This window comes from Triticum aestivum, chromosome 5B (assembly GCF_018294505.1).
Source record: "Triticum aestivum cultivar Chinese Spring chromosome 5B, IWGSC CS RefSeq v2.1, whole genome shotgun sequence".
Classification (NCBI taxonomy): Eukaryota; Viridiplantae; Streptophyta; class Magnoliopsida; order Poales; family Poaceae; genus Triticum; species Triticum aestivum.
The window spans coordinates 155,827,349-155,853,337 of NC_057807.1; the positions used below are offsets into that span (position 1 = coordinate 155,827,349).

Genomic DNA, 25,989 nt, shown 5'->3' on the forward strand with positions numbered 1-25,989 from the left:
GAGGTCTGGGTTTCGATCCCAGGTTCTCCCGATTTCCTTTTTTTCCCTTGCTTCTCTGTTTTACATCAAGCACACACACCCACAGCCACTTGGGCCCGATTTGTGCCGCTGCACTCTAGTGCTTCGGACCCGTGCATATTTTTTTTAGTGTGTGTATTTTAGCATTTTCCAACGCATTCTTATATACTGAAATGCCATCATCTTGCATTGCTCCTATATAAATAACCATGCTTCGGATTTAAACAAACTATATATGTAAAATGCTTAGAATTTCATCTAGTTTCACATTATGCCACTTTCATCCATGTTTAAAATGATTAACCTTGTTGTTTGCTTTAATTCGCATAAATGACATGCTAAATTGTTTCGCTAAATTTTAATTAAACTTTATATGTAAATGGGGTAGAAAAATGCATAGATTAACTTGGCGCACTTTGTTTTACTGTTTAACAACATTAAAATTAGTTTAGGGCAGAACAGTAGCTAATTAAAAATATGGACATAAGGATTTTCCGGAATTGTTGTTTATTGTTCCGGCCTCATTTAAACTTGCTTAGATAGGTAGTTTAATTATGCTTCACCTCTTGTTATGTTTAACAACATTTAATATTGTTTGGTAGCTTAAACGAGATTAAACTAAATATGTCAATGTGGTGTTTTGTCAATATGCAACTCGTTGCATATTGAGCTCCACTTAACTTGTAGTATTGTTTGTGCACTTTGCCATGCCATGCCTCATTAAACCGGACATGCATCATACTTGGTTGTGCATCATGCCATGTTTATGCTAGTGTGTTTACCATGTTGTGTGGTTCTTTACGATAGCTCCCGTTTCGTTGCGATCGTGAGGATTCGTTCGTCTACGCTTGGTTCATCTTCGTGGCTTCATCTTCTTCATGGACTCGTTCATCTTCCTAGCGGGACTTCAGGCAAGATGACCGCTACCTTGGATCTCACTACTATCATTGGTATGCTAGTTGCTTCGTTCTATCGCTATGCTGTGTTGCCTATCTTTTGCTCCTCAAGCCTCCCAAATTGCCATGAACCTCTAACCTTTGACACCCTTCCTAGCAAACCGTTGCTTGGCTATGTTACCGCTTTGTTCAGCCCCTCTTATAGCGTTGCTAGTTGCAGGTGAAGTTGAAGATTGCTCCATGGTGGACAGGATTTTGTTGGGATATCACAATATCTCTTATATTATTAATGCATCTATATACTTGGTAAAGGGTGCAAGGCTCGGCCTTATGCCTGGTGTTTTGTTCCACTCTTGCCGCCCTAGTTTCCGTCATACCGGTGTTATGTTCCCGGATTTTGCGTTCCTTACGCGGTCGGGTGATTAATGGGACCCCCTTGACAGTTCGCTTTGAATAAAACTCCTCCAGCAAGGCCCAACATTGGTTTTACCATTTGCCTCACCACCACCTACCTTTCCCTTGGGAGTAATTAACCCAAGGGTCATCTTTATTTTAGCCCCCCCCCGGGCCAATGCTTGTCTAAGTGTTGGTCGAAACCGAGCGATGTCCGGCGCCCCCTGGGCTACCAGGGTCTATGCCAACCCGACGTCTTGCTCATCTGGTGTGCCCTGAGAACGAGATATGTGCAGCTCCTATCGGGATTTGTCGGCACAACGGGTGGTCTTGCTGGTCTCGTTTTACCATTATCGAAATGTCTTGTAAACCGGGATTCCGAGACTGATCGGGTCTTCCTGGGAGAAGGAATATCCTTCGTTGATCGCGTGAGCTTATCATGGGCTAAGTTGGGACACCCCTGCAGGGTATAAACTTTCGAGAGCCGTGTCCGCGGTTATGTGGCAGATGGGAATTTGTTAATGTCCGGTTGTAGATAACTTGACATCAGATCCGAATTAAAATGCATCAACCGCGTGTGTAGCCGTGATGGTCTCTTTTCGGTGGAGTCCGGGAAGTGAACACGGTTTTTGGGTTATGTTTAACGTAAGTAGGAGTTCAGGATCACCTCTTGATCATTACTAGTTGACGACCGTTCCGTTTGCTCTCTTCTCGCTCTCTTTTGCGTATGTTAGCCACCATATATGCTTAGTTGCTGCTGCAACCTCACCACTTTACCCCTTCCTTTCCCATTAAGCTTTGCTAGTCTTGATACCCATGGTAATGGGATTGCTGAGTCCTCGTGGCTCACAGATTACTACAACAACAGTTGCAGGTACAGATTATGCGATGATCTTGACGCGAGAGCGATGTTTGCTTGTTTTGGAGTTCGTCTTCTGCTTCTTCTTCGATCAGGGGATAGGTTCCAGGTCGGCAGCCTGGGCTAGCAGGGTGGATGTCGTTTGAGTTTCTGTTTGTGTTTCATCCGTAGTCGAATGATGCTCTTATGTAAGATGATGTCGTATTTATGTGGTATTGTTTGCCTCTTGTATGTATCCCCATCTATTATGTAATGTTGATGTAATGATATTCACCTTGCAAAAGCGTTCCAATATGCGGGTCTATCCTTGATGGGACCTTCGAGTTCCTTTTGGATAGGGTCGCATATTGGGCGTGACAGCAGAGGATGAGTATATAAAGTCTAAGAGGGCTAAGGGGTACATGGGCCTTGGCTCAACACGCTGTGCATAAAAAGGTGTCGGTCGTCCAGCAGCTACCGGACGTCTGGTGGCTCGTGAGGGTTCGGTCGTCCGGTAGGTGCCGGATGTCCGGCATTTTGGCTTTGGTCAGGCGACATTGGACATCCGGAGGCTGTCGGTCGTCGGGCTTCTGAAGGTCTCGGATTTTCGTTAATTTTCGTTCTCTGATGTGACACAGGTCGTCCGGAGGGGCTCGGTCGTTCGGTCGCTGGGACGTGTCGGACGTCCGGTCGGTGCCGGTCGTCCGGCCGCTGTAGCGTTCGTAGGCTGGGACTTGGCTGGCCGACTGGCGCTTCAGGCGTCGGATGTCCGACCTGGTCTGGTCATCCAATGGTTGGAGATTTTCTGGCAGCTCTTCTTCTTGTTCCTCGTACTTGGTGTCCTCGGCGTCTTGGTTGTTGGGTGTAGTTGTTCCGTGGCTATCCTCCTGATCACACATAGTGTCTCTGCTTGAGGTAGTAGCATGTCTCACATGTGAAAAGTGGTAGTTCGGAAAGGAGCGAGTTCACCTTAATTTCAATAGCCTTTGCTCGAGCTCTTGTCATTGGTCCATGTGGTGTCGTGGGAGACGTAGGTATGTCCATGGGGTGACCGTGGGATGCTCCACATCACTCATTCTGGTCAAGAGAGAGTCGGAGGAGCTCGGGCGGTAGTAGCCATGTCTCACATGTGAAAAGTGGTAGTTCGGAAAGGAGCGACTTCACCTTAATTTCAATAGCCTTTGCTCGAGCTCTTGTCATTGGTCCAAGTGGTGTCGTGGGAGACGTAGGTATGTCCATGGGGGTGCCCGTGGGATGCTCCGCATCACTCACTCTGATCAAGAGAGAGCCGGAGGAGCTCGGGCCGCTCGCCGTCAAGCTCGAGGCCGACGCGCCACCGCGTCGAGGAGTAATCGGCCCCGAGGACTAGGTACCCCCGGGGCAGGATGACCACCTAGAGCGCGTCATCATGGAGCACTCGGGGAGGGAAGATGAGAAGGCCGACGCGCTCCGCCGCCGCAAGCTCGACTACGAGCGGATCTTCCTCGAGCAGGGCGTCGCGGCGTCGCAGGCACACGCGTCCAAGGAGACGGACCTGCGCGTCATGAAGGCCGAGCAGGCCAAGGTCTTCATCGACCTCGACTTCGACGAGGACTGATGAGCTCCTCCGGCTCCTCTGCCACGTCGTCGCCGCCGCGAGCTCGTTGGTTTTGGTAGCGTAGGCCCGCGTTCGCTGCACGGACCGCAGGTTCTCCCTAGTAGTACAATGTAGTATAACGATGACTATGTATGATCATGTAGCATGATGATGAACTATGCATGGTCAATGTTGTTACAAGTTTCTCCCATGAACGTTTTTTTTAGTTTTACAGTTTCATAAACAGGATCTAATTTGCAGCGCACGAATTCATCTCAAATCAAATCTGCAGCAAATCGTAAATGATAAGTTTTGCGGGTCGATATTATATGGAGTCTGGTAGAGATGCTCTTAGGACCGGACATGTATTTTACCTTTTTTGTTTGTTTTCCACCTCCACCTCCGCCTCGCGAGATCTCCAACTCCAATGGCGCCCGCCTCCTCCTAAACCTAGCCCCAACCCAGCCACCCAGTAGAAACCGGCGACCATGTCGACCGATAGGGAGAAGGAGCGGGAGGCGGAGCTGGAGGGCGCCATGTATACCAACTGCCTCCTCCTCGGCCTCGATCCAGTCGTCCTCGGCTCCCCCGCCGGCGCGGCCTCTCCTCGCGTCGGCCTCTTCCGGCACTCCAACCCTCGCCTCGGCGAACAGCTCCTCTACTTCCTCCTATCCTCACTCCGCGGCCCCGCGCAGTCCGCCAAGGCACGCACGCACGCGCCCTCAAATCCTCCTCAGCCTCTCCGGCTCTTCGCTATTTTACCCCGTTCGCTGGAATTCCTTTTCCGGTTCTTTTGAGATATATGATTTCTGAGTGTGATTCTCCGTTGCGCAGGACTTCGACAAAGTATGGCCGATCTTTGATTCCGCGCAGTCCAGGGAGTTCCGCAAGGTTGGATTTTGCAGATTTGCTTAGCTTTTCTGATAATTGGGTGCACGCGAAAGCAGCCTTGTTTTGACTTTTAGTTTCGTTGCTTGGTTAGATCGTACAATGTATCATCAGCGAGCTGGAGCAGCAGGGAGCGCTGCCACGGAGCAACTCCAGGGTTTCATCTCTCGCCACCTGCTGCGGGCCGAGGTCAGTACACATGGATGCCTGTATTGGTCGGTCAGAAATCGGCTAGTCCTGTTTGTGCTGCTTGTCGTGCTGCACGAATGTGCAATGTAGCTTAACTGCATTCATTGAAACATTGTTACTAAGTTGAAAAGGTCTGTTGAAACTGGATGCAATCATGCGGCTTTGATTGTCTCTATCCATAGTTCATGGTTTCTCTCAAATATTATATCAACTAATTTGAAGATAGGTAGTGAATGCTAGTGCTTAATGCTCCTTTTAAATAAATTTTAAAAGGGGGATCGATTATAGTATTTACTGTGCTAGAAATGAGTTCTCTACATGCTTCTCTACTTTGACTATTCACCTAAGATAGCAGACAATGTATTATGAGAATTGAGCAATGCAATCAAGGTTGCACCACCACTCAATGTGATAGATCCTTAAGTCACCTGAAGTACAAAGCACATGAAAAGCGAGTAGGAGAGAAACACCGACACACCAAACAGGAGTGTTTAGGCCTAACACATTGCGCTGTGAACTGCTTGAGGCATTGTGCCGCACCTCACCTCATGTCACCATACCCCGTAGGCACACAATTTAGACTGCGTTTAACTTTATGTGCCTGTTGATGATGCCATATTGTTCCTTCATAGATTTGGAACATGTGTTAATAAGTTCTATTGCATTGGTCAACTTGTCAAGTATTGTTTCAACTTTCAAGTGCCATACTGAAGGCCAGAACAACATGCTGATCTTTAAGATATCGAAAACGTGACTACAATATGTAGCCACTCAGTTCTCACTCTTAGAAAACAAAGTCCAATAGTCATTGATGTAAACTAACTGCTTGTAAATCAGCTGATCAGACAACTTGGTATATTTTCAGAACTGTCCTTGTAACAACTTATACTCCCTACACTGATGCAGATTTGTTGAGCTTTTGTGGCAACTCTCTGTATATGCCTTGAGGGAAGTCCATAGGAGAACATTTGTGGCTGATGTAGCATCAAATCCACTGCCGGCAGCACTCACAGACGTTTCTTATCTTCATGCAGCTGCATTACTTCCTGTAACGAAGGCAAGGATAGCTTGCTCTTAAATTTTCTGAACTGTTATTTTATGTTATATCGTATGGTGACCCTCTTCAAGGACTACCTTCTACCCTAAAATCCAAATCATTTATAAAGAGAACATGAAGTCCTAAAAGTTCTTATCAGTATGAAATTTTTCTAGACTGGCGAGTGTTTTGTTTGGTATACTTTAATTTAATTCTCGGGACTTCGGGCACCTCACATGAGGTGAAGTTTGATTTTTTGATGCGAGACCAATAACGTGGATACAGCAGGCTTCACTACTTCAGTCTTAGTTGTATTTATGCACAGTAATTCAGTTTAGTGAAGCAAGATTTATCTCTTCCTTTCTTGAGCATGACAAGATAATATACCCCTTAGCAAGCTACCTTCTTTGTTGAAATCTGATAACTTCACTTGCCTGTAGAATTTGAGTATGATTCCACTCCAGTAAGTATATTCTTACCTAGGAAATAAACACAACAGAATAATTTGAATCTTGTACAAGATGCAAACCCAATGAGGCCAGTAGGCTTGTATAATAACTGATGGGTACACAAACCATTTTTAGATGCAGATATACGCTCCGTTTGGCATTGGGGCGGATTATAATATAATCGTGATGCGTTGAACTGCTGTTGGATTATGATTGTTTGGCTGCTCGCTTACTTAGTCATTTTGCAAATGTACTCTTCTTTTCGTTGTGGAAGATGCGAGATGAAATGTGAGAGGAAAACCATTAGTCAACCTGATTTATGTACATTTTATTTGACTTCTAAGGAAGAGCAGTGGATCCTTTTTGAGTTCTTATATGCAGTAGCTTAACAAACACGCACATCATAACACAGTTCAGCAACAACAAACTGAGCCTGATAGCATAATTTATCCAAACGCATGGACCACCTTTGCTACCATTGAGGAAAATTGGTCTCTGGTGTTTGTCCTTGTAGTAAAAACACCCGGTTATCTCAGGGCTTATTTCTCTTTATGAGTTTATGAAGGAGCACAAAGGTCGTGGAGGAGCAACTCCACCTTGCTGCTACAAAGTGAACAACACAAGTGTTGAAGGAACAGCTTGAACGTGCTGCGCTAGATATCGTTCTAGAGGCGAATGTAGGCTGATAGGGCAGCAAGAGTTCAATCCAGAACTCCTAGGGCACAAGATCTACTCCAAGATCTTAGATAAGAACAACAAGTTCTATTATAGGTAGGGGCACATAGTCTGGGTATAAAGTAGAGGTGAGGACCTCTATTTATAGGGCTTTGGGAAGCCTTCACATACTTCTACTTATAGCTGGAATACTTTAGAAACATTATTTAAGGTTCACCATTCTACTCATAGCTACTCACAACTAGTAGAATCTAGAAAATAGTAGGTAGGATAAAGAAAATAAAATAAATACTACACCACAACAGAAGTATCTAGAAGTAGCCAAACAGATTTGACATATGATTATATTTTCATGTTCCTCATCTATTGTTCCTCATCATTCTTCCCTGTTTGTTTGGAACTTGCCCTCGTGTTATCTTTATAGAGCGCTTCTTCTGGATGGTAGAGAGTCAAGTCTGCAACATTGAAAGTGTTGGAGATACCCATATCGCTTGGAAGATCTATCACATAAGCATTATCATTTATCTTCCTCACGATAGAGAAGGGCCCATACCTTCGCTGCCTAAGTTTCCCTTTAACACCTAAAGGCAGCTTCTCTTTTCGGAGGTAGACCATCACCTTATCACCGTCTTGGAATGATTTTGGCCTCCTTTTGCAATCAACAAGTTGTTTATATTTCTGATTTTGTGCTTCCAAAGCACCGCAAATCTCTTCAAATAACTCGGTGTAATTATCAGCAAAGGACAATGCTGATTTTGAGTTTCCCCTTGATGGTAGCTTCACCAGGTCCACCACATGTGATGGAACTTTAGTGTAGACAATGGAAAAAGGGCTCCTTCCTGTGGATCTATGCTTTGAGTTATTGTAGGAGAATTCTGCAAGAGATAAAGCCAAATCCCATTGTCCCTTTCTTTCTCCACAAATGCAACGGATCAGATTACCCAAAAACTTGTTCACCACTTCCGTTTGTCCATTTGTTTGTGGATGAGCAGCGCTAGAAAATTTCAATTCAGTGTTGAATTGCTTCCACAAAGTGAGCCAAAATGCAGCAAGAAACTTGCTATAACGGTCTGAGACGATGGACCTTGGTACTACTACTCCATGAAGTCTGACCACTTCTCGAAAGAATAGGTTTGCCACATGATGAGCATCTGTTGTTTTGCGGCATGGGATGAAATGAGCCATCTTAGAGAATCTATCCACGACCACAAATACAACATCACTTCCTCGTCTTGTTCTTGGCAAGCCCAAGACAAAGTCCATAGAGATGTCCTCCCATGGAGCGACAGGGACAGGCAAAGGCATGTATAACCCTGGCCTTTGCAGGTTTGACATATTGGGCATCGCTGAACAAACTTTCCAGCATCTCTTTTTAGTTGTGGCCAAAAGTAGCGAGCTTCCAGGCTAGCGATAGTCTTGTCCCGTCCAACATGGCCACTAAGATCACTTGAATGGAGCTCTCTAACCAGCTTGTCACGTAGAGAACTTCTTGGAATGCACAAATGATCATTGTTGAAGAGATATCCATCTTGCATCAAATAGTCATCACCTAATGGTTGGCCCCTTGCGTGCTTTACCCAAACATGGCCAAAGTCTTCGTCACCCTCATACAACTCCTTTATTTGATCCATGCCCGGAAGTTCAGCTTCAAAAGAAGTCAAGAGGCATGCACGACGACTCAAAGCATCAGCCACTCTGTTAGTTATTCCAGATTTATGCACGATGAGATAGTTAAACCTCTCCAGATATGCTGCCCATCTTGCTAGCATGCGGTCAGCATGCTTTTGATTTCTAAAATGCTTCAAGGATTGATGGTCGCTATAAACAATGAACTCTTTAGGCAGCAATTAGACTTCCCAAGTTTTCAACGCTCTGAAAACGGCATATAATTCTTGCTGATAGGTACTCCACTTCTGTCAGCTTCACTTAACTTCTCACTAAAGAAAGCAATGGGCTTCCTTTCTTGAGATAGGACAGCTCCAACGCCCACTCCACTTGCATCACACTCCAACTCAAAAGTCTTGTTGAAATCAGGTAGCACCAAGACAGGAGCTTGTGATAGTTTTTGTTTAATCTCATTGAAACTAGCTTCAGCTGCTTCTGTCCATTGCAACTTTCCTTTCTTCAAACACTCGGTAATTGGTGCCATGATAGTGCTGAAATTCTTCACAAATCACCTATAAAAAGTTGAAAGGCCATGAAAACTTCTTACCTCAGAAATGGTCTTCGGAGTTGGCCATTCTCGGATTGCTTCAACCTTAGAATCATCAACACGAATACCGTCACATATTACGACGAATACTAGGAAAAGAAGCTGTGTTTGCAGGAAAACACATTTCTTCAAGTTGACGTAGAGCTCATTTTCCCTTAGTACTTCTAGCACCTTCCGAATGTGATCAAAGTGTTCGTCCTCATCCTTGCTATAGATCAAGATGTCATCGAAATAGACCACAACAAAGTGGGACAAGAAGGGTCGAAGGACTTGATTCATTAAGCACATGAAGATACTTGGTGCATTTGAGAGTCCAAATGGCATGACTAGCCATTCAAACAACCCTTCTTTTGTCTTGAAGGCTGTTTTCCATTCATCCCCGGGTCTGATACGGATTTGATGATATCCACTCCTTAAATCCAGCTTTGTGAACACTCTTGCTCCACTAAGCTGATCCAACATATCATCCAGACGGGGAATAGGGAATCTATACCTTACGGTGATCTTGTTAATGGCTCTACTATCCGTACACATGCGCCAAGATCCATCTTTCTTTGGCGCGAGCAGGGCTGGTACAGCACATGGGCTAATGCTTTCTCGAATGTGCCCCTTTTGCAGCAATTCCTCCACTTTCTCCTTCAATATATCATGCTCTTTTGGGCTCATTCGATAGTGTGGAAGATTAGGAAGACTTGCTCCCGGAATTAAGTCAATTCTATGTTGAATTCCTCTCATCGGTGGCAAGCCTTGTGGCTCTCCAAGTATGTTCTGAAATTCTGCCAATAAACCACGTACCTTTGCTGGAATTTCAACAGTCAGGTACTCTTCTCCTTTTACAACAAGTGCAGCACACAAATCTGCCTCCTTCAAGTCTTCCATAAACTCATGAGAGGTATGGGAGATAGTTAACATAGTTTTCCCCTGGTATTACCTTCGGTTTTGTTTGGTAAGATAATGATCTTTCTCTTGTTCCAAATGAAAGAGTAAGAATTTTCCTTGCCCTTGTGTGTAGTATCCACATCAAATTGCCAAGGTCTCCCAAGAAGAACATGGCTGGCATCCATGTCAACCACATCACACAACACATTTGAGCGATAATGCTTGCCCAAAGAAAGTGGCAGGTTGCATTGTTTGGTGATCCTCATATTCACTCCTTTCTTGATCCATCCAATAGTGTAGGGGTTTGGATGATCATGAATATCAAGCTTTAAATGGTTCACCAACTTCTGGGAGATAAGATTCTCGCAACTGCAACTATCAATCACTAATTTGCATACCTTGCCATTCACCGTGCATTTGCTCTCAAATATTTTCTTCCGTTGTGTGTTGTCAGGTTGTGGTGTGGAACATAGGAGACGCTGGATCACACATACCACCTCTTCACCTTCTTGACAAACCTCTTGCCCCTCTACATCTTCAGATTCATATTCTTCCTCATCGTCTTCACCATCAAGGATAGTTGTGTTAACAAATTTCCTTAGTGGGCAGCTGCTGGATATGTGTCCCTCTTCACCACATTTATAGCATTTTGGGCCTTCATTGGACTTACCCTTGCCTCTAGCTTGCTTCTGGATGGGTCGTTTTGCCTTAGGTGGAGCGGTCTTTTCTTCCACTCTATTAGGCTGACTCCTAGACGAGCCTTCGGTATGAGGATATGGAGGATATGGAGCCTTAGTTGCCTTTCTTGTCCTCACAAACCTCTCGGCCTTCAAGGCTAGAGCTTGTGCTTGATCAACGGACCAGATTTGTTGCATCATCAATCGATCTTGGATAGCATCATTGAGACCATTGATGTACCTTGCAACTTGTTGATCTTCAGTTTCAGTAAGGTTGCACCTCACTTGTAGCCTTAGAAACTCCTCTGTATAATCTGAAACAGTCCTATTTCCTGGAGCACAATTTTGAAATTGGATAAATAGGATCTGGTCATAATCAGCGGGCAAAAATCTCCCTTTCAAGAGACTTTTCATTTGCCGCCAAGTTCTCACTCGAGGTTCTCCTCTCAGCCTGCGCTCTTCTTGAACGCGATGCCATCATGCACCGGCTCCTCCTTTCAGCTTGTATGCGACCAAAGGAACTTTATGATCTTCCGGAACCTCCACGACCTCAAAGAAAGTCTCCACTTCATATAACCAATCTAGGCACCCTTCAATATCAACATTTCCATTAAAAGTTGGGATCTCAGCTTTCACCTTGTATGTATCTCTTGCATATGTAGGGTTGGGTACTCTCTGATATGCGTAGAGATCTGGTTCTTCAAGGGCATCATCATATTCTTCACCTTTAGAAGCTTCAACATAAATTGGCCTTCTTGAAGCACGTTGAACAACACGTTGTTGTGGCGGTCTTGCTCCAAGATTACCTCTCCTTCTTTGTTGAACATCTTCTTCTTTAGATGAATCTCCTTCATTAGCAGCAGGGGGACACCTTTTCTTATCATCTCAACCAGCTGATCAAATCTCTGATTAAGATCTTCACGCAGCTCTTTGATTTGTTGTTCTGCAGCATCCATCCTCTTCTCCAATTGCTCCATTGCTTGCTGCAGCTTGCTCTCAAAGAGGACAGCAAGAACTAGTATGGGTCAACGAGGCTTTGATGCCATCTGAAGTAGCACAAAGGTCGTGGAGGAGCAACTCCACCTTGCTGCTACAAAGTGAACAGCACAAGTGTTGAAGGAACAACTTCAACGTGCTGCGCTAGATATCGCTCTAGAGGCGAATGTAGGCTGATAGGGCAGCAAGAGTTCAATCCAGAACTCCTAGGGCACAAGATCTACTCCAAGATCTTAGATAAGAACAACAAGTTCTATTATAGGTAGGGGTACATAGTCTGGGTACAAAGTAGAGGTGAGGACCTCTATTTATAGGGATTTGGGAAGCCTTCACATACTTCTACTTATAGCTGGAATACTCTAGAAACATTATTTAAGGTTCACCATTCTACTCATAGCTACTCACAACTAGAAGACTCTGGAAAACAGTAGGTAGGATAAAGAAAATAAAATAAATACTAGACCACAACAGAAGTATCTAGAAGTAGCCAAACAGATTTGACATATGATTATATTTTCATGTTCCTCATCTATTGTTCCTCATCAGTTTATCTGCGAGTTCATATGTGATATTCCTAACAGGCAAGGATTGCTCTTGAGAGGCGTAAATTTCTTAAAAATGCAAACATTGCTGTTCAAAGGCAGACAACCTGGTTAAATTTAGCCCATGAAATGACAGCTGAATTCCGAAGTCTATGTGCTGAAGAGGTACAGGGTAACTTCTATACAGTCCATTCAGATGGTTATGTTTTGGGTTCTGTTTCATTTCCTATGATGTTTGCATGGAGCTTTCAGGCATATCTGCAACTGGAGTTAGAGAAGCTACAAGATATGAGGAACAAAGCCAAGCTAGAGGGGGAACTGTGGGACGAACGTATCTCAAGCTCATCTGGACAGAATTCACATTTGGTATCTAAGGCAACACGTTTGTGGGAATCGATATTGGCTCGCAAAGGTACAGTCAACGAAGTATTGTTTCCAGAATATGTGTGTCGAGCATGCTCAAACTATCCATATCATGCACGACAGCGTAATGTTTTAGCTTCTTCTAGATAGTAATGGAAATACCCTTGCAGGCCAGCATGAGGTCTTAGCTTCCGGGCCAATTGAAGATCTTATAGCACACCGTGAGCATAGGTGTGATCCACTTTCTGTTAAACTTTACATCTTGATCCAAATGTCCTTAATCATCACTATTCACCTTGCTCCACAAAATACGTTCTTTTAGGTACCGTATATCTGGATCGCAATTGCTAGTAGCAATGGATACGAGTTCAAGCATCCCACATTCTGAATTACTATCAGCTCGAGCTGGTGAAACGTCTCAAATTTTGGACAAACAGGAGCAGATATCTTTATTCCAGGGAAAGGAAGAAGCTCTTCCAAGATTAGATGATAGGAATGGGCGTGTCCAACAAACTGTTGACGTAGCTGAAATTCTTCGACGTTGGACTCATGCTTTGCAGCGTATTCATAAACAATCTCTTCATTTGGTAAGCAATTGTTTAATTTGTGCAGGGTTAAAAGAAGCACCAGGTTAAATTCCTAGTCTTGTATCTGCCTAGCAACTGTCTTGCCTAAGCACACACCTAGGCATGCTTAAGCACATGCCTAGCAGTCTAGCAGCTAGGCGTTCTGCAATTGCGTAGGCATACCTTTTTAAACCATGAATTTATTTAATCTCGCAGCATGATCGAACTACCACTTTTACCAGAGCTTAGACTCTAGAGAGAGAATATCACAACATGGAAACCAAGTTTTGGTGGAAACCGGTGAAAACCACGTGGAAATAATGTTTGTAGTTTTGAAAAAATTGTAATAAAAGGGATGTTAAGAGTGTGATGTTCTATTAGCATGTGAAATTCCTAAGTTCAAACACATTACCATTTACGAGGCATGATTTTTTTTTAAATCAGCATTGAGTAGTGTCGAACAGTAAACATCACTATTCATTGCTAAATTTGTTCTTTTCATAGCTTGTAGATGGTAATCTGTTTGAACTTGGAATTTCGTATGGAAATTTGGGAATAGAACATCATTCTCTTAACATCCTGTATTTTTTTCAGATTTTTTTGAAACTTCCAAACGTGGTTTCCATATAGTTTTCTTCGAAACTTGGTTTCCATGTGATATTCTTCTCTCTGCATTCTAATATGTTGCAGCCATTTTAAATATTAATTTAAACTCATTGATCCTATGGAAGCATCAAATGTCATGCACTGTGAGTTGTGAGTAAACTATTCCTATATATTAGACCAGCTTTTTTCTGCACAATGCTGTTATAGTTTTCCATCAGGTGGTACAAAGTTATAGCGCATGTTCCTTCTGTGTAATATTTGGTAAAAAGTATTGTCAATTCTCTTGGTCACTACGGTAAAAGAATTTTGGCACCTATACAAAGTTTAGCATCGCAGATTATGTGCTAACATTGGTTTGTAATCATCAGTAAGTTGAATATGTCCCACACATATATATTTTTAGCTCAAATGTTTTTTTTCTAAATGGGGTCAACATTTCAATTTATTCGACTGGGAGAAAGTTCAACCTCCCATTAGATCTGCTACAAACCACTATAGGATTATTGCACAATAATAAGCTGTGGAATTATAAGACACACATCGATTTTTAGGAGTACAGACAAGCAACATCATCTGTGGCACAACCTGCAAATAGTCAAAAGGCCTTGAGCCTCCAGAACTATCAATATATTTTACAGTGCTAGAGCTGGCAAAGAACTGCTTTGTCCCTATCTTATCTTTAGTGGGTTTTTCAGTTTCAGTGTTTTCACTATGGCTCGTGCCCTTGTGCAGCAGTAGCATTTTTATGCTAAGCGACACACCTATTAACCTGGAGATTACTCATGAATTGCCGCAGTCCATTTCACTTGATGGCCATTTTATACAATATAGCAGCATTCTTTGGTAACCAAAATTTAGCATCGAGAGCTCCTGCCACGTCCCTGTTTTTCATGCTTCAAGGTCTTTTCAACTTCTGCAAAATGTTAATAGCCATATTTAGTTCAAATTTTCTGCAATGTTCTTCCAGTTCTTAATTGTTTCAATCTGTCAGACCGTTGTTTCTCTCATGTTTTGTGTGGTCGTTCTGTACCTTCTGACTTGATTTCATTTTGGTTAGTGAAATCTAGCCGGCAATGCCGGTATAGTGATGATGCATCATTTTCTCTAAATCAATGATATTTTATTTTGGATCAAGTATAACCACCTATGAAGAATTATATGATTAAATTTTTAATAGGACACAAGACAAACGACGTATGATTAAATGGTCCATGGACTGGACAATATTTAGTAACAGGGACATTTAATACCCATTTGTTTTTCTTTTCTTATAAAGATGAAAATAACCTTACAATACCACCCATGCATATTTCTGCATTGGTGGTGTATTGATGACAGATCGGTATTGCATAGTGGTATTGTCACATCCTGAAGTACAGGCACATCACATGTTCTGAACCAATGTATTCGGTAATAACTTGTAACATACAGCCAACTAATGGTGTAGGCCAAAGCAAATGATGGGGAGGGGCCAGAATTACTCCGCAGTGCGTCTGACAGCGAAACTAGTAGCCATGCCGACTCATTAACTGCAACATTGGCTGAACATCGCCAGCATTTAGTCAGTATACAGGTAATAACAACATCCTTAAGAAGCTATGCTGTTTTCTCCATTCATCTGTTGTAAGCATGGCTTGCGAAGATGCACCTCGTTTACAGGTTTTACCGAGGACGACTTTATGTGGCATTTGACTGATTGTTTAATCATTTGCCATTATTTTTCCTTTTCTAGGGCCTAATTAATCAACTCAAGGAAGCTATTCCAGCAATGCAGCAGTCAATAACAAAACTTTCTGAAGAAGTTAATAGTGTACCTAGTAATCCGATGGATCAAACAAACTCCAGACAGTTGTCTGTCCAAAATACAGTGCTTGGAAGACCAGAAGTACGAAATCACTCTCATTTGCATGATTCTACTGTTTGATGATTTATCGTATTTCCTGTTTAACTTGTTCAATATGGACAAAAATGCAACTGCTGTTCTGATTGTATATTTTTCCTTTGTACTGCTGTCATTCCTCGTGTTCATACCAGAATATTTAGTTTCTTTCATATCATTAGGGTTGTTTGCTATGAGGAACACCTCCGTCCTGGTAATAATATAATTGCTGAAAGGTGAAAATTTTGGGTTGTCACCGTTGTATCCTAGGATCCAAGAGGCTTGCGTTTTGGTTGGTGCAATGGGGTGAACTCATGGTAGCATTGACTATTCGTGAAGGGCAGAAGTGTTGACAGCAAGAGGCTGTCACATGACTATGGCCCCAATCCTCTCAAATGAGCGAGGAGATATTCTAGCATAGGGGCATTTGTCAAACCAAATGGACCATTTTTTTGTTAGGAAAGCAACTTGTAATATTAGGATGCCAAAGCCAACATATATACACATACATGAAAATGTCAAAAGGCTACAGGAGGATGCCAAGAGACTAGAATGCAAAAGGCCAAAAGACATCACTAATATAACAACACCCCCCCTCAAACTCATGGTGGATCCACAACACTGAGTTTGGAAAGGTGAAATCCATGTTGCGCTCTATTCTGGGCCTTCGTGAAGAAGTCTGCTAGCTGTAACTCAGAAGGCACATACTGAAGAGCAACAACATGATCCTGCACAGCAGCGTGCACATAAGAAGCATCAACACCAATATGCTTGGTAAGCTCATGCTTCACGGGATCACGCGCAATACTGATAGCACCTGTACTGTCTGACAAGAGGGTGGTAGGTGTAGTAACAAAAACACCAAAATCCTCCAGTAACCATCATAACCAAGTCACCTCTGCCGTCAGAAGAGGCATAGATCGCAACTCAGCCTCTGCACTCGAACGGGAAACTGCAGTCTGTTTCTCCGTCTTCCAGGCAATGAGAGAACCACCAAGAAAAATACAGTAAGCAGAAAGTGAATGGCGATCCGTAGGATCACTAGCCCACGTAGCATCCGAATAGGCCTGGAGCTGTAACGAGCTGGAGCAGGGAAAGAAGAGACGGTGAGACATCGTGCCACGAAGATATCGTAGAACACAAAGGTGACTATAGTGTACCGAAGTAGGAGAAGAAACAAACTGACTCAAGATATGGACATGATAGGAGATATCCGTACGAGTGACAGCGAGATAGACAAGACTCCTAACAAGATGACGATAACGTGTTGGATCAGACAAGGGCTCACCATCAGAAGCGCGAACATGAACAGAGCTCCATAGGAGTCTCTATAGTGCGCTCATCACTAAGAGCCGCATGAGTAAGAAGATCCTGGATATATTTTTCTTGGGAAATAAAAAAGCCATCAGAGGTGGAGGAAACCTCAATCCCAAGAAAGTAATGAAGAGGACCAAGATCAGACATAAGAAACTGCTCACTGAGACGGGCCTTGACAAAGGCAATGTACTCAGGGTCGTCGCCAGTGAGAAGAAGAGTCCGACCACGAGCTGAAAGGTGGGCAAACAGTGTCGGATCATGAGCACTCGCTGAAAAACCAGCGGCGGTCACCACAGAGGCAAAACGCTCAAACCAGGTGCGAGTGGCTTGCTTAAGGCCATAAAGAGAGCGACGAAGACGACATACCATGCCACCAGGAACAGAATACCCAGGTGGTGGCTGCATATAAACCTCCTCACGCAACTCACCATTAAGAAAGGCATTCTTAACATCAAGCTGAGAAACAGACCAATGGCCAATAGAGGCCACAACAAGAAGTGTGCGAATAGTGGTCATATGGGCCACAGGAGCAAATGTGATGTAGGGCGGAACCCTAGGGGCTGATCTTTCACGTTTGGAGAGGATCCCTACGAGGAACACGAAGAACACGCGGAGGGGAACGAGGGAAATCACGGGGAAACGCAAGAGAAAACACTCAACCAACACGAATATGATCACACATGTGCTAGATCATCGAGGCACAAAGTAACACAAGATCCAGAGTCAACAAGGGACGATACAAGGGTAACCGTTCTTCTCCGTGAGGAGGTCTTGATGGTCTTCTCTGGATGGAGGTCTTGAATCCAGGTGGATCTTCTCCGGATGGAGGTGTCGGTCGCTCACGAGGAGTAGATCAAGATGGATGAGCGAGACTCTATCTCACAAATGAGCTAAATCAACGCTGACCCTAAAACGTAGGTGGAGAGGGAGTATATATAGTCTAAGGGGCGAAGGGATACATGGGTCTCGGCCCGGAGGCGCTGCACGCAGGCAGGAGGGGGCCGGATGTCCGGGCTGTCGGAGTCGGCCTTGGTGCTCTCTGGATAGACGGGGCCGGATGTCCGGGCGGAGGGGCCGGATGTCCGGGTCTTCGGGAGGAGCCGGATGTCCGGGGTGACGGCCGGACGTTCGGGCTGTCGGGTCAGCCTTCTGTGCTCCCTGGATGGCGTGTTCGGATGTCCGGGCTGGTGGCCGGATTCCCGGGGCGGGGGGCTGGATGTCCGGGCTGGACGCCGGATGTCCGGGCCCTGTAGCTTCTGCTGCAGACTCCTGGCTGTGGGGAAGATCTCCAGGGGCCGGATGTCCGGTGCCTGGAAGCTGTCCTCGCCTTCTTCCGTTGGTTCTCTTCTTCCGTGGACTTGGGGGCTTGACCATCTTCATGTGCATCCTCGGGAGGGTCCTCTTGGTACCTAATCATGCACAACATTTCGGACTTAGGTAGTAGCCATGTCTCGTGAGGATCATATGAGATATCACTAAGGAGAGAAGTCACCTCGGTCTCGAGAGCTCTAGCTCGTGCTCTTGTCATGGGTCCTCTTTGTGTTTGGTGAGACGATGGTAGGTCCATGGGGATGACCGTAGGATGCTCCGCATCAAAATGTCTCATCGTAATCACGACCATGCTCCTGCTGAAAGCCACGAGCCACAAGACGAGCTTTGTAACGCTCAAGAGAACCATCGGAGCGAGTCTTAACCTTGCAGATCCACTTACAAGTGATGGGACGAACACCGGGAGGAAGAGAAACAAGATCCCATGTGCCGGTGCGCTCAAGAGCAGCAAGCTCCTCTGCCATTGCAAATTGCCATTCAGGATGAATAACAAACATCGCGATAAGAGGTAGGCTCAAGTACAGCCGAAAGACCATATTGACTAGGAGAATAGCGGTCAGGGGGAGGATGAGGCCGAGCCCGAAGACCATAAGTCGTCTGCGATGAGGACGATGACGCACCAGAAGTAGATGACACATCAGTGGATTTATCCACAACACGTGGACGGCGAGTATAATGGAAAGGAAATGAGGGAAGAGGTGGAATCACTGGTTGTGGAGATGGGGAATGTATTGGTGATGAAGGTGGAGAAGGGGAAGGTATCGGTGATGAAGGTGGAGAAGGGGAAGGTATTGGTGATGAAGGTGGAGAGTCATGCGATGAGGGAGAAGAATCTGTAGGAGAGGACGGCGTCGGATCTGCAACTGCAGGACGAGGAATAGGAATACTGGGCACAGGGGGAGGTGTATCCGGAAACGTATGAAAAGAGATGTCCTCGCTGAAAAAGCCGAGGAGGATGGACGCGGGTAGAAGGGACGTGACTCATCAAAAGTCACATCTCGGAAATACGCATCCAACGACCGACGGGATCCCAACACCGATAGCGCTTATGCTCATCACTGTATCCGAGAAAGACACACTCAACAGACTGAGCGGTCAGTTTGGTGCGCTCACAAGGGGCAAGCAAAACATAGCAGACACAACCAAACAAACGAAGCGCCGAATAATCAGGAGGATGACCAGAAAGACGCTCGAGAGGAACACCACCCTGTAGAGCAGTAGAAGGCTGAATGTTGATGAGATAGGTTGAAGTGGTAACAGCCTCAACCCAGAAGTGAGGCGGAAGAGAGGCGGCAATCATCATCGCACGCGTCGTCTTAAGAAGGTGACGATGCTTGCGCTCAGCCACACCATTCTGAGCATGCGCACCAGGGCAAGAGAACTGAGGAAGAGTACCCTACTCAGCAAGGAATCCTCACAGCGCATGGGAGATATACTCACCAGCTGAATCTGCGCGGAAAACACGAATAGGAGTGGAAAACTGGGTATGAACCATGGCAGCAAGTTTTCTGTATATAGATAAGATCTCACTATGAGAAGACATGAAATAGATCCAAGTGTACCGAGAAAAATCGTCTGTAAAGATAATATAGTAGTGATGACCCCCTTTCGAAGCGAAGGCAGCCGGACCCCAAACATCAGAGTGAACGAGATCAAAAGGACGCTCGGACACTGACTCATTGTGAGGGTGGGTAGCTGAATCTGCTTACCAAGCCTACAACCCAGACAATCCAACGAAGCGTTGCCGGAGACATACCCCAGAACACCACGATGAACTAAAGATGAGAGACACTAAAGATGAGAGACGAGAACCACATAAAAGGCCAAGACGATGATGCCATTGCTGAAAAGAGCTGGTAGATGCAGCAACATGGGCTGTGAGACTGGTGGCGGTGGCAGCAGAGGGAAGACGAAGCCACTCAAGCTCACAGAGACCATCAGAGGGTCGAGGGCCAGCACCAAGTAGAGCGCCCGTGCGACGATCTTGAACAGAACATGAATCATAGTCGAGAATGACCCTACAACTAGAGTCAACAATCTGACCACCAGATATGAGCTGCATGGTAAGTCGAGGAACATGAGCGACAGAGGGAACATGAAATGAAGAAGTCCTAAGAGTGCCTCGACTAGCTACAGGGAGGTGAGTGCCATCAGCTGTAAGAACGTGAACAGGAGACTCGACAGGTCGAACGGAGGTCAAAGTGGAAGAATCAAAAGTCATATGAAAAGATGCTCCAGTATCAAGAATCCATGAGGATGTACCTGAATGAGTAGAAAGTGGTTTCTCGGTGCCAGAAGAGTCAGTCATGGAATCTGCAGAACCTGTCGGTGGAGAATCCCAAGCAGCAAGCAGGCGTCGTAGCTACGCAATCTCATTCACAGATAGGAACACGACAGAAGAGGTCGACGTAGAGCCGCATTTGGAAGCCACCAGGAAAGTTGACGCAAAGCGGTCACCATCGCGCGCGGAAGCCGCAAGAGTCGGTGTAGAGCGGTCACCGCCGCACGCGGAAGCCGCGAGAGGAGTCGGCGTAGAGCGGTCACCGCTACGCGCGGAAGCCGTGAGAGGAGGCGGCGTAGTGCAGCCACCGGCGCGCGCGGAAGCCGCGAGAGGAGTCGGTGTAGAGCGGTCACCGCCGCGCTCGGAAGCCGCGAGAGGAGACCGCCGCGCGCGGAAGCCGCGAGATAAGTCGGCGTAAAGCGGTCACCGCCGCGCGCGGAAGCCGCGAGAGGAGTCAGCGTAGAGCAACTAGCACAGCCTGTTGAAGACGCCAGAGGGGACAACGATGCAGACGGGCGTGCACCAAGCACCGAGCGATGGCGTATGTGCGAGATGGGATCAATAGGGAACACCTACAAAAGTCTGCGGGCAGTGACGAAGACGCAGGCCCGATGGATACATCATACTTTTTTTTGTGTGTGGAAAATGCAACATCGGAATGATCTTTTTTTTTCTAAGGGAAACAGACGAACAAATCAGGCCTAAAGCCAACAGCCGAGGCCCAAAGGCAGCAGCCCAGGCCCAAAACGAAGCAGACCAACTGCGGCGACTCGATTCAATCCAGCAGACGAACAGCCGAGGCCAGAAAAACAAAATCCAATAGCTGCTGGGCGGCGGCCGGGCGGGGACGGAGTGGTTGACCTCCGATAGCTGTTGCCTCTGCTCGATCGAGAGCGCTGGACCGCCGGGCGGCTTGATCCGGGGCGGATGGATTGGCCTGCAGCAGAGGAGCAGGCTGCAACGGCCTGACGGGGCGTCCTGCAGTGACAGAGCCGCGATCTAGAGCTGTAGATGCCCAGACACGAAACAACAGCAGCTACGCACGCACGCGTGACCACTCGAGCATCCACAGACGGCAGCGGAAGGCAGCAGCGGCGCTGACGAGGCCGGCGGTCGGCAGCCGTGGAAGGCAACAGCGGCGCTGAAGAGGCCGGCTGCCGGCAACCGCGGAGGAAGACAAACGGCCGGCGGCGACCTTGGAGGAAGGCAAGCGGCTAGCGGCTCGATCGATCGGGACGCAATCCGATAGAATCCAACACAGCGATGGATCAGCTAGCTAGCATGGACGTGAAGCGGCTGTAGCTGGAGATGGACATAGGCAAGAGCAAATCACGGGCCGGCCGGAAAGAGAGCAACGGCGGCCGTGCAGGAGATTGGACCGGGAGCAGCATGAGTTGCGTGTGCGAAAAAAAATACCTAGAGCTCTAATACCATGTTAGGAAAGCAACATGTATTATTAGGAGGCCAAAGCCAACATATATACACATACATGAGAATGCCAAAAGGCTACAGGAGGACTAGAATGCAAAAGGCCAAAAGACATCAATAATATAACTCAAAAGGCCAAAAGGCCAAAAGGCTACATGGCACCTTTTCAATGACATTATAAACACCCTAAACTTGCAGGTTTCGGCCATATCACCCCTGAACTTCAAAATGGCTTACTTAATCCCCCCAACTTCCAAAAACCGGACAAATCACCCTGTAGCCCACTCGTATGTTTTATTTAGTGTTTTTGCCTGGGACGTGATATGGCAGCCACCTCAGCCAAAAAATGTCCACGCACGTTGATCAAGGCCTCCGTGTTCGGCGCCAATGCCCGCGTCATGCTGCCAGTTACGATGGAGGACGCACACCATGAGCCGCCAACCCTCATCATCGCGGCGCGTGCGTGCAGCAGTAGTCTTGGGCCTCTGCGTTCCCACGGTGTTCTTCCTAGCAGCACAGCTCACTCCAACAGCAGCCGTCTGCTCTGATGCTATTTTCGTCTTGCAATCCGGCGTGGCGTTCTTGACGGCTTCCCCTACGTCGTCGACTCTTTGGCCCGGCCTGCAGGACGCCGTCGTCGTGCCAATTCCAGCGAGCTTTGCGGCAGCGGTGGCTCTACGCCGGAAGACGCGCTGCAGGGGCCTGTGGATGCGTCACATGCACCAAACGGGAGCGGCTAAAGCTACGAGCTCACCTGCGTCAGTCCAGGGTCATAAGGCTACCGGAGATGGCACCATGATTGCCGCCGGAGACGGTTTGGAATGAGAAACTGGAGCAGGCGCTAGAGAGACAGTTGGAGGGAGAGGGAGGAGTCAGTGAAGGAACCGGGAACTCACCCTGAGTTCGAATTCGTGCTCGGACGAGTTCGCGAACAACCGAGGTGACGGGGCCGCATCTGCTGGCATCGGGGAAGGGCTTTGGGTGTTGGTCGGGAGGATTCACCAAGGCACCAGGAGCTTCTATAGGTCACCATAAGTGCTCAGAGAGGACGACGGCGAGGGGGTGTTGCGGCAACGCTCGCCGGAGACGAGAGAGATGACGGCGCCGGCCCAAATCCCTGCACCAAATCAAGGAAGTGGAGGACCAGTGAGCTCGCATGGAGGCAGGAACCTCTCAGCCGTTTCCTGCCTTCTTTACGTGCCTCGGCCAAGCCTTGCTGACAAAACAAAACAACCTCCACATAGGCAAAACCACTCAAGAGGGTGCTAGGGGGTGATTTGTCTGGTTTTTGGAAGTTGTGGGGATTAAGTCAGGTATTTTGGAGTTCAGGGGTGATGTGGCCCAACCTGGAAGTTTAGGGGGGTATGTACATTTCATCTTTATTAAATCTCTACGTTAGAGTCTCAGCGTGCAAAACATTTTTTGCACCTTTCTCTGTTTATTTATCCACATGCTTTCTAATTACTTATTTACTTTCAAGCAGGAAAGCAGCGGCGAAGTTTCAGAGATGACTTCTAAGCTCTGTTCAACACAGATCGGCAAGGCTGGAAGTAGTCCTGCTCTAAAGCTACCTCCTCTATTTAGTCTGACTCCAAGTTCTTCTGGAAAAGGAACACAGACACAAAGACGGAATGCCTTAGCACACCAACCTAGGCAAGAACTTATGCCTGAAGAGAAAACACTTACCCACCCCTCAGCCAAAGATCAAGCAAATGGTTCGATGCATGGTATTCATATCTTAATACATAGGCTAGATCAGCTTCTTTCTTAACTGAAAACTGTAGGGAATGCCTAACTGTAAAAATATGCTTCTTCTTTATGTTGTTATTTTGCTGATTGTAGTCTGCTTTTGATGAGTCTTGTTTCATTTAATTATTAGCTACTCTATATTCTCTTTGCAGAAAATGATGGTTATTTTGCTCATGACATCAGACGTTCTGTTCGTGAAGCTGCTCTATCAAAGCCATTGAGCAACATGGAGAGTCCACAGGACAAGAGTAGTGATGATGGTTCGGAGCACTTCTTCATTCCCCTATCAACAGGTGCTGCAAGGAAGGATGTGGGTGCCGTGGCAAACCGAAGAAAACAAAAGATAGGTCCATCGTCGTCACAGTCGAAGTTACCCAAGAGCACAAGCGATCTTTACTTCAATCCTGACAGCCCAATAACCCCAGCTGTGTCAAGTAAACTGAATGGCCATGATGATCCAAGCAGTGCTGCAAACATTTTTTATCCAGTCAGTGGTCAGTCGTTTATGACAGATGATGCTCTCGATCAAGTATTCTCCCCGCCACTTCTGCTGGAGTCTTCCTTGTTCCCCGACGCATACGAGGACTTGCTTGGTATGTCTTTACAAACTTGTTAAAGTAATTATGTGTATGCTGTAACTAAACCAGTGCTTCTTTTGTAAGTAGTTGTGTTGTCTGAATTGGTCTAGAAAAGGATAGGGTTTGCCGCACACTTTTCTGTTTCAAGTCACTTGTCTGTTTTACTTCCTGTTTGACACCAACTGATAACTTGTCTGTTTTGCAGCACCATTATCAGAAACTGATGCAGCTTTGATGGAACATTAGGCTTCACGTGTACACCATGTAATACTTTAACCACCCTGAAGCTTCAGTGCTTAACTGCAGCCCAGAGGTTCTGATGGTTTATTTCCAAGTGCGGATGGCACATACGGAGTGAATTCTGTTGCTTGTTGAGTTGCATGCCAGTTGCCACCAGCTTGTGAGAGGGATGCTTGTGCATCCTATGTTGGATCTGGAGAGAAGGGCGGCAAGGGGTAGATGGTATGGGATGGGACAGTAGGATGTACCGACTGCCAGTAAAAGGCTGTCAATCTTATGTTAGTACACATGATCTGTATTTGTGTTGTAGTAATTTTATATCCTCTTATTCAAGTTGCTGTTCTGATGCGTCCCAATTGTTATCCCCCATGTCTTTAGGGCTGTGAGGCTATTGGCATGTGCTGGATTGATAAAATGTTTGTTTTCTTTCGGAAGGAACTCTGTTAGTTAATACTAGAAGGGTGATTTTCAGTACAGTAGTAGGGTTAGTGTATATATGTTATCCTTCAAATTTTGGGAAGCTTGTTTCCTTGCACACTTTTTTATTGTAAAGATGATGAGTATTCTTGTTGAGTTGGTCTGAACATTGCATCCTAGTGGTAAAGCAAATGACGTAACGTTGATGTTACAATACTCATTGCAGTTATGCAACTATTGTGTTGCCTACTTGCTTGAGTTTGTATACTACAAATCCAAGTGCAGTGTTAACTTGCTTGAGTTCGAATACTACTGATTCAATATAAGTTTTATGTTTTAGTAGCACCAGACACTGCTGCTTTTCACCGAGGGGGTGATGCAAAAAAAAAAAAAAATCACCTTAAACGAAGCACTAGTTTTTTTTTTGAGAATCACGAAGCACTAGTAGTAAGTTAATAATCGCCATACAGCCTCCGATTCTAGTTACCAACAAATTGTTGGTCACATGTATTCAGGGCCGTCTGCATGGATTCGGGGGCCCGGGGCGAAATACAAATGCAACCCTAACTTTTTTGAAAAAACATATAACTGAAGAACTATTTCAAAAAATCCTCATTCCTACCCAAGAAAGACATCATGCGAAAGCATACAAAATTTTGCTCGATTACACAATGTAAGTAGAAATAAAACTCGATGCTAAACGATCGAACAAAATAGATAACAAATGACAATACTAATATGGGGATAAAAAAGTACCCGATTAATAGGCTGATCTATCCGTGTCTGCTCCAGTTGTGGCATCAATAAAAAAATATCTTCATCTTGCTTTTCTACAACATGAAATTAAACTGAAATAACAATGAGGCAATTTGAGTTCAATGGATAAATGATTATTTTTCAATTCAATGTTCAAATCCATCGATTTATAAGTCAACACATACAACATATCAATCCAAATGCATTTGTTGCTGT

At 45.7% G+C, this 25,989-nt stretch overlaps 1 protein-coding gene across 3 annotated transcripts; it reads left to right on the plus strand.

Moving 5' to 3' along the window:
- The first annotated feature begins 4,072 nt into the window (after window positions 1–4,072).
- LOC123110902 (AUGMIN subunit 6) lies at window positions 4,073–25,173 on the plus strand. 3 transcript variants are annotated; one of them, XM_044531538.1, is made up of 13 exons: window positions 4,073–4,425; window positions 4,556–4,612; window positions 4,704–4,798; window positions 5,705–5,855; window positions 12,304–12,429; window positions 12,517–12,676; window positions 12,798–12,858; window positions 12,950–13,214; window positions 15,247–15,372; window positions 15,532–15,684; window positions 23,517–23,686; window positions 23,966–24,375; window positions 24,566–25,173. In XM_044531538.1, the coding sequence occupies exons 1-13, from the start codon at window positions 4,210–4,212 to the stop codon at window positions 24,604–24,606; spliced, it is 2,031 nt and encodes a 676-aa protein (XP_044387473.1). In that variant the 5' UTR covers window positions 4,073–4,209; the 3' UTR covers window positions 24,607–25,173. The 3 variants fall into 3 exon arrangements, with proteins under 3 accessions (XP_044387473.1, XP_044387471.1, XP_044387472.1); XM_044531536.1 differs by having other exon boundaries at window positions 4,074–4,425; window positions 23,517–23,760; window positions 23,935–24,375; XM_044531537.1 differs by having other exon boundaries at window positions 4,074–4,425; window positions 23,517–23,748; window positions 23,935–24,375.
- Window positions 25,174–25,989: the final 816 nt, after the last annotated feature.